Source organism: Oncorhynchus masou, chromosome 5 (genome assembly GCF_036934945.1).
Source record: "Oncorhynchus masou masou isolate Uvic2021 chromosome 5, UVic_Omas_1.1, whole genome shotgun sequence".
NCBI classification, from domain to species: domain Eukaryota; kingdom Metazoa; phylum Chordata; class Actinopteri; order Salmoniformes; family Salmonidae; genus Oncorhynchus; species Oncorhynchus masou.
In genome coordinates this window covers 20,446,588-20,463,018 of record NC_088216.1, presented here as the reverse complement: position 1 = coordinate 20,463,018, position 16,431 = coordinate 20,446,588, and the positions used below count along the sequence as shown (strand labels likewise).

Sequence of the window (16,431 nt, the reverse complement as noted above, 5' to 3'; positions counted from 1 at the left end):
TCCAATGTACTCTCTTCCTACCATACCTTTGTCTGTACATTATGCCTTGAATCTATGCTATCGTGCCCAGAAACCTGCTCCCTTTACTCTCTGTTCCAAACGTGCTAGACGGCCAGTTCTTATAGCCTTTTGCCGTAGCCTTATCCTACGTCTCCTCTGTTCCTTTGGTAATGTAGAGGTTAATCCAGGACCTGCAGTGACTAGCTCCACTCCTACTCCCCAGGTGTTCTCATTTGTTGACTTCTATAACCATAAAAGCCTTGGTTTCATGCATGTTAACATTAGAAGCCTACTCCCTACGTTTGCTTTATTCACTGCTTTAGCACATTCTGCCAACCGAGATGTCTTAGCCGTGTCTGAATCCTGGCTTAGGAAAACCAGCAAAATCCCTGAAATTTTCATCCCTAACTATAACATTTTCTGCCAAGATAGAACTGCCAAAGGGGGCTGTGATGCAATCTACTGCAGAGATAGACTGCAGAGTTCTATCTTACAATCCAGGTCTGTGCCAAAACAATTCGAGCTTCTACTTCTACAAATTCACCTTTCCAGAAACATGTCTCTCACCGTTGCCACTTGCTATAGAGCACCCTCTGCCCCCAGCTGTGCCCTGGACACCATATGTGAATTGATTGCCCCCCATCTATCTTCTGAGCTCGTGCTTCTATGTGACCTAAACTGGGACATGCTTAACACCCCGGCCATCGTACAATCTAAGCTTGATGCCCTCAATCTCACACAAATTATCAATGAACCTACCAGGTACAACCCCAAATCCGTAAACACGGGCACCCTCATAGATATCATCCTAACTAACTCGCCCTCCAAATACATCTCTGCTGTTTTCAACCAAGATCTCAGCAATCACTGCCTCATTGCCTGCATCTGTAATGGGTCTGTGGTCAAACGACCACCCCTCATCACTGTCAAACGTTCCCTAAAACACTTCTGTGAACAGGCCTTTCTAATTGACCTGGCCGGGGTATCTGGAATGACATTGGCCTCATCCTGTCAGTAGAGGATGCCTGGTTATTCTTCAAAAGTGCCTTTCTCACCATCTTAAATAAGCATAGTCCATTCAAGAAATATAGAACTAGGAATAGATATAGCTCTTGGTTCACTCCAGACCTGTATGCCCTTGACCAGCACAAAAACATCCTGTAGCGTTCCTCATTAGCATCGAATAGCCCCCGTGATATGCAACTTTTTAGAGAACTTAGGAACCAATATACACAGGCAGTTAGGAAAGCTAAGGTTAGCTTTTTCAAACAGAAATGTGCATCCTGTAGTACAAACTCAAAACAGTTCTGGGGCACTGTAAAGTCTATGGAGAATAAGAGCACCTCCTCCCAGTGTCACGTTCTGACCTTTATTTCCTTTGTTTTGTCATTATTTAGTATGGTCAGGGCGTGAGTTGGGGTGGGCAGTCTATGTTTGTTTTTCTATGATTTGGGTATTTCTATGTTTCGACCTAGTATGGTTCTCAATCAGAGGCAGGTGTCATTAGTTGTCTCTGATTGAGAATCATACTTAGGTAGCCTGGGTTTCACTGTGTGTTTGTGGGTGATTGTTCCTGTCTCTGTGTTTGCACCAGATAGGGCTGTTTTGGGTTTTCACGTTTCTTGTTTTGTTTTGTTCGTGTTTATCTTTGAATTAAACATGAATCAGAATACCCACGCTGCGCTTTGGTCTGCCTCTCCGTCAATGGAAGAAATCCCTTACACCCAGCTTCCCACTGCATGAGGCTAGGAAACACTGCCACTACCAATAAATCCACTATAACTGAGAATTTCAAGAAGCATTTTTCTACGGCTGGCCATGCTTTCCACCTGGCTACCCCTACCCCGGTCAACAGCCCTGCGCTGCCCACAGCAACTCGTCCAAACCCCTACAAATCAGCCTGGCTAGACAGTCTGGACCCTCTCTTTCTAAAATTATCTGCTGAAATTATTGCAACCCCTATTACTACTAGCCTGTTCAACCTCTCTTTCATATTGTCTGAGATTCCCATAGATTGGAAAGCTGCCGCGGTCATCCCTCTCTTCAAAGTGGGAGACACTTTAGACCCAAACTGCTACAGACCTATATCTATTCTACCCTGCCTTTCTAAGGTCTTTGAAAGCGAAGTTAAACAGATTACCGACCATTTTGAATCTCACCATACCTTCTCCGCTATGCAATCTTGTTTCAGAGCTGGTCATGGCTGCACCTCAGCCACGCTCAAGGTCCTAAATGATATCATAACCATCGATAAGAGACATTACTGTGCAGCCGTATTCATCGACCTGGCTAAGGCTTTCGACTCTGTCAATCACAACATTCTTATTGGCAGACTCAACAGCCTTGGTTTCTCAAATGATTGTCTTGCTTGGTTCACCAACTACTTCTCCGATAGAGTTCAGTATGTCAAATCGGAGGGCCTGTTGTCTGGACCTCTGGCAGTCTCTATGGGGGTGCCACAGGGTTCAATTCTCGGGCCGACTCTCTTCTCTGTATACATCAATGACGTCGCTCTCGCTGCTGGTGATTCTTTGATCCACCTCTATGCAGACGACACCATTCTGTATACCTCTGGCCCTTCGTTGGACACTGTGTTAGCTAACCTCCAGATGAGCTTCAATGCCATACAACTCTCCTTCCGTGGCCTCCAACTGCTCTTAAATGCAAGTAAAACTAAATGCATGCTCTTCAACCGATTGCTGCCCGCACTTGCTCGCCCGTCCAGCATCACAACTCTGGATGGTTCTGACTTAGAATATGTGGACAACTACAAATACCTAGATGTCTGGTTAGACTGTAAACACTCCTTCCAGACTCACATTAAACATCTCCAATCCAAAATTAAATCTAGAATTGGCTTCCTGTTTCAGAACAAAGCATCCTTCACTCATGCTGCCAAACATACCCTCGTAAAACTGACCCTTCTACCAATCCTCGTCATCGGCGATGGCATTTACAAAATAGCCTCCAACACTATACTCAACAAATTGGATGCAGTCTATCACAGTGCCATCCGCTTTGTCACCAAAGCCCCTTATACCACCCACCACTGTGACCTGTACGCTCTCGTTGGCTGGCCCTCGCTTCATACTTGTCGCCAAACCCACTGGCTCCAGGTCATCTACAAGTCTCTGCGGTAAAGCCCCACCTTATCTCAGCTCACTGGTCACCATAGCATAGCAGCAGGTGTATCTCACTGGTCACCTCCAAAGCCAATTCTTCCAGTTCTCTGCTGCTAATGACTGGAACAAACTGCAAAAATCTCTGAAGCTGGGGACTGTTACCTCCCTCACTAGCTATAAGCACCAGCTGTCAGAACAGCTCACAGATCAATGCACCTGTACATAGCTCATCTGTAAATAGCCCATCCAAACTACCTCATCCCCATACTGTGTTTATTTATTTATCTTGCTCCTTTGCACCCCAGTATCTCAACTTGCTCATTCATCTTCTGCACATCATACCATTCCAGTATTTAATTGCTATATTGTAATTACTTTGCCACCATCGCCTATTTATTGCCTTTACCTCTCTTATCCTACCTCATTTGCACATGCTGTATATAGATTGTTCTACTGTATTATTGATTGTATGTTTGTTTATTCCATATGTACCTCTGTGTTGTTGTATGTGTCGAAATGCTTTGCTTTATCTTGGCCAGGTCACAGTTGCAAATGAGAACTTGTTCTCAACTAGACTGTCTGGTTAAATAAAGGTGGGGAAAAAAGAAAGAAAATAAATGTGTATTGTTTATTTCAGTTTTGTTTATTTTCTATTTCACTTGCTTTGGCAATGTTAACATGTGCTTGCCATGCCAATAAAGCCCTTGAATTGGAATTGGAATTGAGAGAGAGAAAGAGAGAGAGACATACAGAAGGAGACGGACAGACAAAGACAGAGAGACAGACAAAGACAGAGAGACAAACAGAGACCGAGAGACAGAGAGACCGAAAGAGAGACTGATCACCCCTATCCACAAAAATGGAGACAAATTTGACCCCAATAAAGCCCCTTGAATCGAATTGAGAGAGACAGAGAGAAAGAGAGAGAACAGGGGTCCCTTTACTGCACTATTACAACATGAAGGAAAGGTTCAATAAATATCATGAAGGTAAGATGTAAATGTCATGGCATTGTGGATTTGATTAACATCATACATGTGAGATCAACTGGCTTTGATAAATGATTTACTGGCACTTGAAACCAATGAAGAAGCACATGGAAACCAAACCATGCATGACAGAAATGACAGTCCAAAGCAGAGTTCATAGTGGTCAATACAATGTTACTGTTACATGATCACTGTGCAGTCCCATCCAATACTGACCTGTAGATGAGGGCGGCTCCACACAACACCATGTAGGCTGCTACGGTGAAGAAGTAGGCCAGCTGCATGTTGTACTCAGACCGGCCCCCTGTCCCTTGTGTTTTATTACTGTAGCCGCCATAATACATCACTGTGTGGCTGAAATAACCCTGTGGGGAAAATAGATACATCAAAATAAAACATTTTTACCACACAGTAACTGTTCACTGTATGCTGACTTTACAGTACGGGGTGTCGTATAACAAATATGTTGATCAGATTCGTAGCGTATGCTGCTATGGAATGATTCACTCAAAGGCCTCTACCAGAAGTAGCGTGAATAGTAACCAACAACAAACCGCTCCGGTCAGTATCTCCAGCCCTTTGAAGCTGACCCCAGCGGGGATGTCTGGCGTGGGGTGATAGATGAGCTGGGGGATGGTGATGAAACCAAAGTTGACCAGGAAGGAGAAGATGTTGAACATCAGCAGCCATTTTAGGAACTTGAAGTAGGAGAGGACCCCCGTGCCAAATTTACCCCCGACCTCCTTCATGGTACCCCGCCACAGTTCCAGGGTCTGCTTGGCTAAAGTCATGTTAGCACCGCACCTGCGGAACGCCTGAGGGGGAAGACTGGTCTGAGAACAGTGGTGGGGGTCTTGTATGTCACAAATGCACTGTCATAGATTTCATAGCACAGCTGTCAAAGAATAGGTGTACTTGTCAATAGAGGATGTGGATGATGGAACAGTAATAATGTTCAATGTAAGTAGAAAGTTATTGTATTGTCGCCTGCATGGTGGCAGTCTGTTTCTGCTTTTGCCAATGTTCGCTGAATGCAGAGACAGAATGTCACCCTGGCAAATTGTATTGCACATGAAAGGCATAATGATTTAGTGATAGCCAACCACAGGAAGCGTTGCACTTTGCCATAGTCTAATAGGACACTGCTTGTGCAGTACAAGGACACACAGGAAGTAAAGTTGGGCATCAGGACAGGAGGACACACAGAGAGACACAAAGATGTCAGAGAGTCAAACTGCTCACCAGTGAGATAGTCTTTGAACAGTCCGCAAAGCAGTTCAGTTGCCGGGACTTTTTGAATGATTTCAACGCCAACACTTGGCCCCTAGGAGATATGAGATCAAACAAACATAAAGATTACAGTCTGATACAGTTATGTAGCGTATGATAATAACATACGCGCATCACAGCGTTATCTCTTCATAAAAATATATGACCTGTCAAAAGTTGCACAGTGCTCTTGGCTGGCTGTGTGGCTGTAAACTAAAGTTGCACAGTGCTCTTGGCTGGCTGTGTGGCTGTAAACTAAAGTTGCACAGTGCTCTTGGCTGGCTGTGTGGCTGTAAACTAAAGTTGCACAGTGCTCTTGGCTGGCTGTGTGGCTGTAAACTAAAGTTGCACAGTGCTCTTGGCTGGCTGTGTGGCTGTAAACTAAAGTTGCACAGTGCTCTTGGCTGGCTGTGTGGCTGTAAACTAAAGTTGCACAGTGCTCTTGGCTGGCTGTGTGGCTGTAACCTTTGGACTTGGCCGATGCGATGATGGTAAACACTTCGTCCTTACCTGCATACCGCAAGAAGGTGTGTGTGTGTCTGTGTGTGTGACTATTCTCCCCAATGATCTCACATCGCAAGCCTACATAACTGCACACTCGATGCCCAACCTACCCTTGTACATAGTACTTATTTTACTACCCCTGGTAATAAGTTAAACTTTCCATAGTAAAACTGAAAGAAAACAGGCACTTTTTGACCTATGACGGTGACATGACAACTATACAGTTGAAGTCGGATGTTTACATACACCTCAGCCAAATACATTAAAACTCAGTTTTTCACAATTCCTGGCATTTAATCCTAGTAAAAATTCCCTGTTTTATGTCAGTTAGGATCACTGCTCTATTTTAAGAATGTGAAATGTCAGAATGATTGTAGAGAGAATGATTCATTTCAGATATGATTTCTTTCATCACATTCCCATCGGGTCAGAAGTTTACATACACTCAATTAGTATTTGGTAGCATTGCTTGAAATTGTTTAACTTGGGTCAAAGATTTTGGGTAGCCTTCCACAAGCTTCCCACAATAAGTTGGGTGAATTCTGGCACATTCCTCCTGACAGAGCTGGTGTAACTAAGTCAGGTTTGTAGGCCTCCTTGCTCGCACACGCGCTTTCAGTTCTACCAACGCATTTTCTATAGGATTGAGGTCAGGGCTTTGAGATGGCCACTCCAATACCTTAACTTTGTTGTCCTTAAGCCATTTTGCCACAACTTTGAAAGTATGCTTGGGGTCCATTTGGAAGACCCATTTGCGACCAAGCTTTAACTTCCTGACTGATGTCTTGAGATGTTGCTTCAATATACCCACATGAATATCCATCCTCATGATGTCATCTATTTTGTGAAGTGCACCAGACCCTCCTGTGGCAAAGCACCCCCACAACATGATGCTGCCACCCCCACGCTTCACGGTTGGGATGGTGTTCTTCGGCTTGTAAACCTACCCCTTTTAACTCCAAACATAACAATGGTCATTATGGCCAACCAGTTCTATTTTTGTTTCATCAGACCAGAGGACATTGCTCCAAAAAGTAAGATCCTTGTCCCCATGTGCAGTTGCAAACCGTAGTCTGGCTTTTTTATGGCGAGTTTGGAGCAGTGTCTTCTTCCTTGCTGACCGGCCTATCAGGTAATGTCGATATAGGACTTGTTTTACTGTGGATATAGATCGTTTTATTTCCTCCAGCATCTTCACAAGGTCTTTTGCTGTTGTTCTGGGATTGATTTGCACTTTTCTCACCAAAGTATGTTAATCTCTAGGGGACAGAATGCGTCTCCTTCCTGAGCGGTATGATGGCTGCATGGTCCCATGGTGTTTATACTTGCATACTATTGTTTGTACAGATGAACGTGGTACCTTAAGGAGTTTGGAAATTGCTCCAAGGATGAACAAGACTCATGGAGGCCTACAAATGTTTTTCTGAGGTCTTGGCTGATTTCTTTTGATTTTCCCATGATGTCAAGCAAAGATGCACTGAGTTTGAAGGTAGGCCTTGAAATACACCCATAGGTCCACCTCCAATTGATTAAAATGATGTCAATGAGCCTATCAGAAGCTTCTAAAGCCATGACATAATTTTCTGGAATTTTCCAAGCTGTTTAATGGCATAGTCAATTTAGTGTATGTAAACTTCTGACCCACTGGAATTGTGATACAGTGAATTATAAGTGAAATAATCTGTCTGTAATCATTTGTTGGAAAAAATACTTGTGTCATGCACAAAGTAGATGTCTTAACCGTCTTGCCAAAACTATAGTTTGCTAACAAGAAATTTGTGGAGTGGTTGAAAAATGAGTTTTAATGAGTCCAACCTTAGTGTATGTAAACTTCCGACTTCAACTGTACCTGATGTGTTTCTTGTCATCAAAGCTCATAGGGAGGTCTCGGATGGCCTTGATTCTGTCCCTCGTTGACATAGCAACCAGCTCTTGAACCAAGTTCTGTTCCTCTGTTGGACAAAGACATGATAAGACAGATCTGTGAGGTTATTAATCATAGTATGCCTTTAAAATCAGAGCTGTAATATAATACAAAAAATTATAATGTAATAATACATAATATAATGTATAATATATGAGTTTGTCATTGTGATTCAGGATAAGAAGTGATGTAGGCTTAGGATTGAGCTATAAAGTCATTATATAGTAGGACATGTCTTATACATCAATCAGTGAGTGTATCCAGAATATGACTTCAATGGATAACATTGTCCTGAACCGATTGAAAAGAGAAACATCATATTTCTACAGGGAGAATGGACAGGCATTCTCAACGGTTGTTGTGCCCATAGGAATACAATTCTAGTAATTGAATTTCTATGGCTGTGCCCTAGGCTCTCCCTTCTTCATCCCTCACCATTCTCCATCTCATTCCTGATGTCGTCCTCAGAAAGGCCCAGATTGCCCAGAGCAGCCTCTCCTACAGGGAATAGACTCATCTTCCCCGACCCCCTGAACCTCATCGGAACATGACCTGGGAGACAGGAGGACATCTAATTAAACACAGCTGACAGCCTAGCTATTACTGGGGAATTATGAGCCTAATAACGTGTGTTGAACAAATAGAAAGTCATCCATCATAGGCTTACTATCAGCACTAACAATACGGCAGATATATAATATGTTAAGCTAATAGAAAGCACTACACATCCTATTTATTCATTCCAGATCATGTCCACCCATTGACTTGGCAAACACAATTCATTCCCATAATTCCAGTGCAAACAAGTGAATTTACAAAGAACGGCATGCACACACAACTTCCAATATATCATGGTTTATTGGTTCACGCAATGACACGGTCCTTGATTGCACAGGGAAGTGGTTTTGGGTGGCTTGAAAGGGGAGACCCCCAATCACATTGCATGGGTGTGTTGTGAGTCAATATTTACAATGTGTAAATAAGCATTAGCCGCTGATGATTAACTTTGATTAAACCAAATGAAATAGAGGTGGTTAACAAAAGGTTTCCAAAAGGTTGTCCCCATAGCAGAACCCTTCTTGGTTCCAAGTAGAACCATTTTAGGATGCAGGTAGAACCCATTGGGTTCCATGTAAAACCTGAATCCAAAGGGTTCTCCTATATGCAAAGGGTTCTCCTATGGGGACAGCCAAATAACCCTTTTAGGTTATAGATAGCATATTTTCTTCTAAGACTGTACTATGTTTCACATCTTTTTGCCAAATGCAGTAGCATGACTAGCTGACAATGAAAGAAGATGAATGTGCAAGTAGAGGTACTGGGGTGCAAAGGAGCAAAAAATAAATAACAATATGGGGATGAGGTAGTTGGGTGGGCTATTTACAGATGGGCTGTGTACAGGTGCAATGATCAGTTAGCTGCTCTGACAGCTGATGCTTAAAGTTAGTGAGGGAGATATAAGACTCCAGCGTCAGTGATATTTGCAATTCGTTCCAGTCACTGGCAGCAGAGAATTGGAAGGCGGCCAAACGAGGAGTTGGCTATGGGGATGACCATAGCAAACACCTGATCATCAGTCCTCGTGATCAGACCGTATTAACTGGATTGTGTTCATTAGGCAACAAATGGAAGAAAACAGACTGAAACAGGGAGGGACTACCTGGACTTGTCCAAAAAGAAATGCTCATTGTAACGTTTCGTTGAAAAATGTTTTGCCCTAATCAGTACAGCCCTGTAAACTGTTAGCATCGTAGTTTCCCGGGTTGGTATTTTTCTGCCAACTTCCTTGTGCTGCCTGTTTACCTTTGGGTAATGTTTAATTAGACATTGGATCGTCAAATCATCATCTTAAGGATCTGACCCTTTTTTTTCAATTTTCGCCTAAAATGACATACCCAAATCTAACTGCCTGTAGCAAGGATAGTGCAACAACTAACCTCAAAGGTTTTTATGATCAAAGGGACCAACTGAAAGCTAAAGAAGTAAAGTAGGGAGGTAAATAGAGAATAATCTACTGTATGTGCTTTAAAAGTGGTTTGAACAGTACCTGAAGTTGCAGATGGAAGTCGTACAGGAGGCGTTGTGTCATAATGTGTTGCCTGGTCGATCTGGTACCCGCTGTGATCTGAACATCATGGAGAACGAACACTAGATTCATTAATTGCATCCATCTAATTTTCGAACGTTGCTATGGGCACAGCCAAACAACGGAAGTGATGGATTCGATTTCTGCTTTACTTACTTAGTGCAGCATGCACGTGGCACATATGCTAGAGTCAATTATTTGAAGGAGTCAATTTGTAGAGTATAAGAGTCAAGTAAACACGTGTAAGTGTAATTGTATATGTATTTCATTCAAGTTCTCAAACGTTAGATTTGAGAATAACAATAACTATAACGATAAACTATAGTCTACATAACTATAAAACGTTGGTGAGCATCCACACTAGATGAAAGTTTATCGAGTATTGTCCTGCACCTGTCAATCAACTGATCAACGCATTCTACTGCACAATGCCTATTAATAAGGTGGTAACACAAGACCATTCACGATGTCATAAGCACAGATACTGGTTCAGACCATTCACGATGTCATAAGCACAGATACTGGTTCAGACCATTCACGATGTCATAAGCACAGATACTGGTTCAGACCATTCACGAGGTCATAAGCACAGATACTGGTTCAGACCATTCACGAGGTCTAACGCACAGATACTGGTTCAGACCATTCACGAGGTCTAATGCACAGATACTGGTTCAGACCATTGACGAGGTCTAATGCAGATACTGGTTCAGACCATTCACGAGGTCTAACGCACAGATACTGGTTCAGACCATTCACGAGGTCTAATGCACAGATACTGGTTCAGACCATTCACGAGGTCTAACGCACAGATACTGGTTCAGACCATTCACGAGGTACTAACCATTCACGGGTTCAGACCATTCACGAGGTCATAAGCACAGATAAGGGTTCAGACCATTCACGAGGTTATAAGCACAGATACTGGTTCAGACCATTCACGAGGTCATAAGCACAGATACTGGTTCAGACCATTCACGAGGTCATAAGCACAGATACTGGTTCAGACCAGTGCTTTCATGGTGTGTTCATTGTCATAGTGACAACTGCAAATAATACTTGTACATCTAGGCCAAATGAAAATGAATATAGCAACTCGTATTTAAATGTAGCAAGTGAACAACAAACGCCGAGCCTGCACATATTTTACAGCATCTCAATGCCTCGTTGCTCAAGTGGTTTGCAAGTGATTTCCATTTTTGTAATGGTTGTCAATTCCTTTGTGTCTTATTTTTTCACTGTGCTCATCTAGGCTATGTCCTGTACAACTATTTGCTATGCATCAGTGCAACAATGTTATAATCATAACAGGCCAAACGTGATCAACACACCAACACACTTTCTCTCTTCAATTTTACCCGAAATTGATTTTCTGTGCTGTAGGCCTGTTTTACATTCAGCAATTAGTAAAAGCGAGCCTGCTTCTTTCCCCGAATAGGCTATTAGGCTTTGTAAAAAAAAGTATAAATGTCCTATAGCTTTTGTAGCCTATAGCTTTCCTAGGATTTCACCAGAAGAGGAATCGCCTATTGCAGAGGCTTGCTGGAAAAGAGAGGCTCGTGATGTGTAGCTGAAGTAAGAAGCTAAATATTAGCTAGATATTGGGCCATGCATTAGCTAACTATTGGAGCTATAGAGAATTAGCTAACAAATTAGAGCTAAATATTTACCCGTCAAAGTCCGTTACAAGTTTATGAAATGGCAAATCTGCAGTACGTTCCTCCAGGTTATGCACTGTGATTCACGGGCACGCAAAGTTCCATTATTGATTAGGCATAGGACTATATTTTCAGACAAGATGATTATCACACCTGGGCTACAACAACACAGTGCAACGAGGAAGGTATTATTGTTATGAAGTGAGGTCACAGTTATTGTTCTATAGGCTGCAAACTGCAGTGATGTAGGGTCATTTGAATAACCGCTCAAACGTCCTGTTTTGTTTCATTTCGAAGTAACCGCTACAGGCTATAGGCCTGATTATGCAACCATTTGGATCAGTTCAGGTCTATTCTCGACGGTTTAGAAGTACAAGAAATGTACATTAGCAGGCCACTCATATGGCGTATTTTGTCAGGATGTAGCCGGGTGTTAAGATAGGCTTACTGTAGGAAAATATGAGCGTCTCCTTTCCAACTCCCCGCTCGTAAAGCTGTAACCTATTTTACATTCAGCAAGCAAGTGCACGCGTGCATCTATCCTCCAATAGGCGGTTAGTAGGAAGGTCGAAATAAGGGTCCAAAAAGCTTTTGTACTCTTGTCTTTTCCTGGGACTCCTCAAGATTTAAGAGGAATAGCTGTGTGTCAGTGGAGAAGCCAGGTGCGTAATTGCACAACAGAACAAAGACAGACAGACTCGAGATGTAGCCTGTAGCCTAAATAGAAGTGTATGCATATTATACCATTATTTATAAGCTCACTGTAGTGAATATATCCAGTCAACGTACAAAGCAAAATAAAAATAGTTGATCAGATAACGAAATCATAGTTAGCTCTACACTCGGTGCGCTCCCTCCCAGTCCCCGGGTTTGCAGGTGGAAAAGCTACCATATGTTTAGGTTTTTTAGGGACAATAAATGTATCCTACCACAACATAATGTGATGAAGAATGTTATTGTTTTCAAGTGACTACAAAACTGTAGCCTAGCCTGTAAACTGCAGTGAATAGCCTATGCCATTTGAAAAACCGCTCAAAAGCCTGGCGCTTTGAATACATCCCGGTAATCATTTCAAAATAACTGCATCATGCCTGCCTGATTGGTCAACCATTTGAATCAGTTATGTTTTTTTTCTCTGCTGTTTAGTCTACAAAGTCCAGGCACATAAGGCAGGTAATATGTTGTATTTTGTCAGGCTGTTTCGCTATCAGAAACATGCAATTGCAAGGAATTTTAGTGGAGCACATATGAATTATGATAAAGCACGAACGTGGAGGAAGTTGTATCACAAGATGTTGGCGGTACCTTAATTGGGGAGGACAGGCTCATGGTACTGGCTGGAGAGGAATTAGTGGAACGGTATCAAATACATCAACACATGGTTTAATGCTATTCCAATCGCTTCATTCCAGCCATTATCATGAGCCATCCTCCCCTCAGCAGCCTCCACTGATGCTGTATCAATAGTTTGAGCGTTTGGCTTCCGTGTTTTAAAAGCGTTCGAAAAGTAGGTGGATATGGTACCTATAACAACATTGAAAACACAAAGAATTAACCAAACAGAAGGCAGGAAGTAAGAGAGGAAATTCAAAGTCACTTAGCAACACAGAACCTGAAGACCAGCCACACTGAAATACTTCTCCATTCCCAACCTGGACTCAGGGGTAGACTTAACATAGTAAAGTAAATCAAGACACTCCTATTAGTACGATATGTTACGTTTCATATGGTACCTTATGTATTCATTTGTGGATGTCTATCAATTTCATATGATATGTTACAAATGACAATTCGTAAGATATGTTCCGAATTGCAATTCAAACAATATGTTATGAATTGAGATTTGTACAATGTTACAAATTGGCAAAGCATATGATATGTTACGAATTCCAATTTGTTGTTGCTAACATTAGCTAGGTGACTAAGTGGCTAATGCTAATATTAGCTAGACTAGGGGTTAAGTTTAGGGTTGAGGTTAAAGGGTTAAAGGGTTTGGCAATGAGGCCCTTTATCTACATCCCCAGAGTAGGATGAACTCACTCTACGTGCAGTTTGAAGGAAGTTGCTAACTAGCACAATTGCTAACTAGCATATGCGCTATTGCTACTAAGCATTGGCTGCGAAACAACCTCAAACTTCCTTTATACTGGACTTATGTAAGCATACCAAACGTAACATATCATACTAATTTGAGTGTCACGGTTATATATTTACTATGTTACGTCTAGTCTATGCGACCAGGCTGCCATTCCAACAAAATCATGGCCATACTATTCTCTCAGAACCCGGAACCAAATCTTGGAGGAGAGACTAACCTTACTACAGCACAAGAGATCATATTTCTCTGATCTGTTTACAATAGAATCTCCCATCAGAAAACGTGTGTACTGCCATTACATCGGTGTGTGGCTGTACATTACTTGTTTCTATTGTCTAATTAATCAATTAAATCAAACATCGACTTACTGAGGTCATGCTGCTGCCATCGTGGGCTCTCCGACCGGGAAGGAAGGAGACCCATGGGAATGCTGTCTCTGCCCCTCCAGCTCCCCTCCTGCCACCCGCCCCAGGGCACTCTCTCCTGGGCATCGTCGTAGCTGGACTGGACCCCTCCTGGGAGCTGCTGAAGATCGGACCTACCCCTCTCACCCCCGGCTCCATCATCCCTGGGGTAGGGGTTACCATGGGGGTTACTGTGATGGGATTGGGATTTCCTAGAAGGACTTGCGAGAGAAGGACAGAGCAGATAACATTACTGGTGTGTTGTTGTATAAACCCTGCAGTCAGTCAGTCCAACACCTTAATCATTACTCAAAACGTTGCTGATGGTGTTCTAAGAATCATGCTACAATATTATTGTAGACAATAATGTTTTTTTTTCTGAGGCGCTATAAAGTGAGTCTCTTATAAGAAATACCATAGCTTCCTGTTACAATATGTGATGGCACTGGCATTATAAAAAATCTGACACCAATTGAGAGATTAGAGATGATGTGACCAAGCACAGTGATGGTTTACATTTCAATATACAGAACAAAAGATCCTCTCAGAATTATTTTCTAATACTGAACCATTATGTTTTACTTCACTTCTCATATTTGTGTTATTTGTGCACTCTCCCCAAAAAATGTTTAAGAGCTGTCCGTCAACATTTCACTCAGGCCCTCTACCCATTCAGGCCCTCTACCCATTCAGGCCCTCTACCCATGTACCCAGTTAAAGCAGTATTATAACAAACATCCAAACAACACAATCGTACAAGTTGACACACATACCTCCTATCTATCTCCAGGGTGTCACTGTCATGATAGGCAGGGTTGTTATATCCTCCAGTGTTGTTGTAGTGCGACATAGGGATCCTTGGCTTGATCTTCTTCTATAGTGGTTAACCCGGCGGTGATTTCTGTCCTTCTCTTCTTTAGTCCCCTGGAGGTCTGAAAGGTCCTCCTACTGTATTCTCAGTAAAACAATTAGTGAGAATCAGCTTGCCATTATATAAAATGAGAACTGGAAACGAGACATAAACGTGCCACTAGCAACAAGACCCGCTTGGGTATAAAGAAGGGGCAAATACAAGACTTCTGAGACCATGCCTCGATGCTATTCCCATCTTCCTTTCACAAATAAAGCTGTGCTATCTAATACACATCACATGTTTTGGATTGAATGGCTGTCTTCAGTAAGTTATTTAACTCCCCTGTCCTATCCCTGTGTATATCATTATTTATTAACACAGGGATATGGTTTCTGTTTTGCCATGGTCTGTGCCTCAGTGCTGCCCTATGGCAGTAAAGTAGGCAAAGTAGAAATAACAAATTCCCGAGCAAACAAAGTCTGGAAAGAGATCTGACTAACAAATATGTTGACATGGTAGTTTATTGTGGGGAAAAAAACAGAAGTTATATGTGACAGTGAATCTTTGTGTTGTCAAATTAAGAGAAATATAACCATGTTCCAAATAATAATAGCATACATTGCTGTTAGATACAGTAACAATTTAAAACTATTGTATCAAACAATTGTTTAAAATAATAAATCCACCATGTGTAATTACCTTGTTAACGTGCTGCTTATTCAGGGAAATCTGCTGGCTGCTTGAACAGATGTTGCAGGCCGAGGATGCCTCCCCTTTTCTTTATAATCCAGGTTTGAAGTGCCAACTGTGGTAACTAGAGTGCAGCTCTGAGAGATCTACCTTTGTTGAACTTTATCACGGTGTGTCTGTCAGACTACCCGGAACTGTGCACTTGAAATAAAAGGTAAAAGTCCGGTTGTTCTAAATGCCGTATGCAAATCTAATAGGCTGCTATGGTTGGCATAATGACAAGTATTTCCAAATGATTCCCATAGGACGAGAAAATGAATTGTCATAATAAGATATGGGACGGCCAAGGGCTCAACTGTGTTATTACGAATGTGCAATAGGATAGGGAATTGCAATAAAGAGCCATAATGATTCACTTTCGTCTTCCGACTCTATTTAAAACACAATGTCAAAAAAAATGTTGAATTCTGTGAATAACAGCATAATAAACGATTAAATTGTTAGTTGGACATTTTTATTATTTCATATTCAAATAATATGACCCCATTTTAAGCGTTAATAATTATTGATGCTCCATCATTTAAAATGTTTATGTTGGTGGCATTTGAGGACAGTAGAGCGCGACAAATGTTATATAAATATAAAAGCAAGCTAACTAGTTATACAAATAAACGTCAAATTGTTGGTAGGGTCGTTTGTCAGTATTTAATTATGATTAAACTCCAGTCATATCCAACATTGAATAAGCACGATTGTTGTGTATAATTGTGGGAAAGCATGCTGTGCCGATCTAGTATTTATACATCTAGCCTCCAAAGTTGCGTCGCTTTGGGA

At 42.0% G+C, this 16,431-nt stretch overlaps 1 protein-coding gene across 5 annotated transcripts in view; it reads right to left on the bottom strand.

Moving 5' to 3' along the window:
* Nucleotides 1-15,890, bottom strand: part of LOC135536595 (transmembrane channel-like protein 5) — a 32,122-nt gene extending 16,232 nt beyond the window's left edge. For 2 of the 5 annotated variants that reach the window (XM_064962884.1, XM_064962908.1), the window contains exons 1-9: nt 15,607-15,890; nt 14,828-15,002; nt 14,019-14,275; nt 9,856-9,933; nt 8,244-8,360; nt 7,734-7,836; nt 5,354-5,435; nt 4,666-4,926; nt 4,328-4,476 (exon numbers count right to left, since the gene is read on the bottom strand). In XM_064962884.1, the coding sequence (XP_064818956.1) occupies nt 4,328-4,476; nt 4,666-4,926; nt 5,354-5,435; nt 7,734-7,836; nt 8,244-8,360; nt 9,856-9,933; nt 14,019-14,275; nt 14,828-14,904 (1,124 nt within the window). In that variant the 5' untranslated portion in view covers nt 14,905-15,002; nt 15,607-15,890. Of the gene's footprint in view, nt 1-4,327; nt 4,477-4,665; nt 4,927-5,353; nt 5,436-7,733; nt 7,837-8,243; nt 8,361-9,855; nt 9,934-14,018; nt 14,276-14,827; nt 15,583-15,606 lie in introns of those variants that run through there. The other 3 variants (XM_064962905.1, XM_064962898.1, XM_064962891.1) reach the window with 3 other exon arrangements.
* Nucleotides 15,891-16,431: the final 541 nt, after the last annotated feature.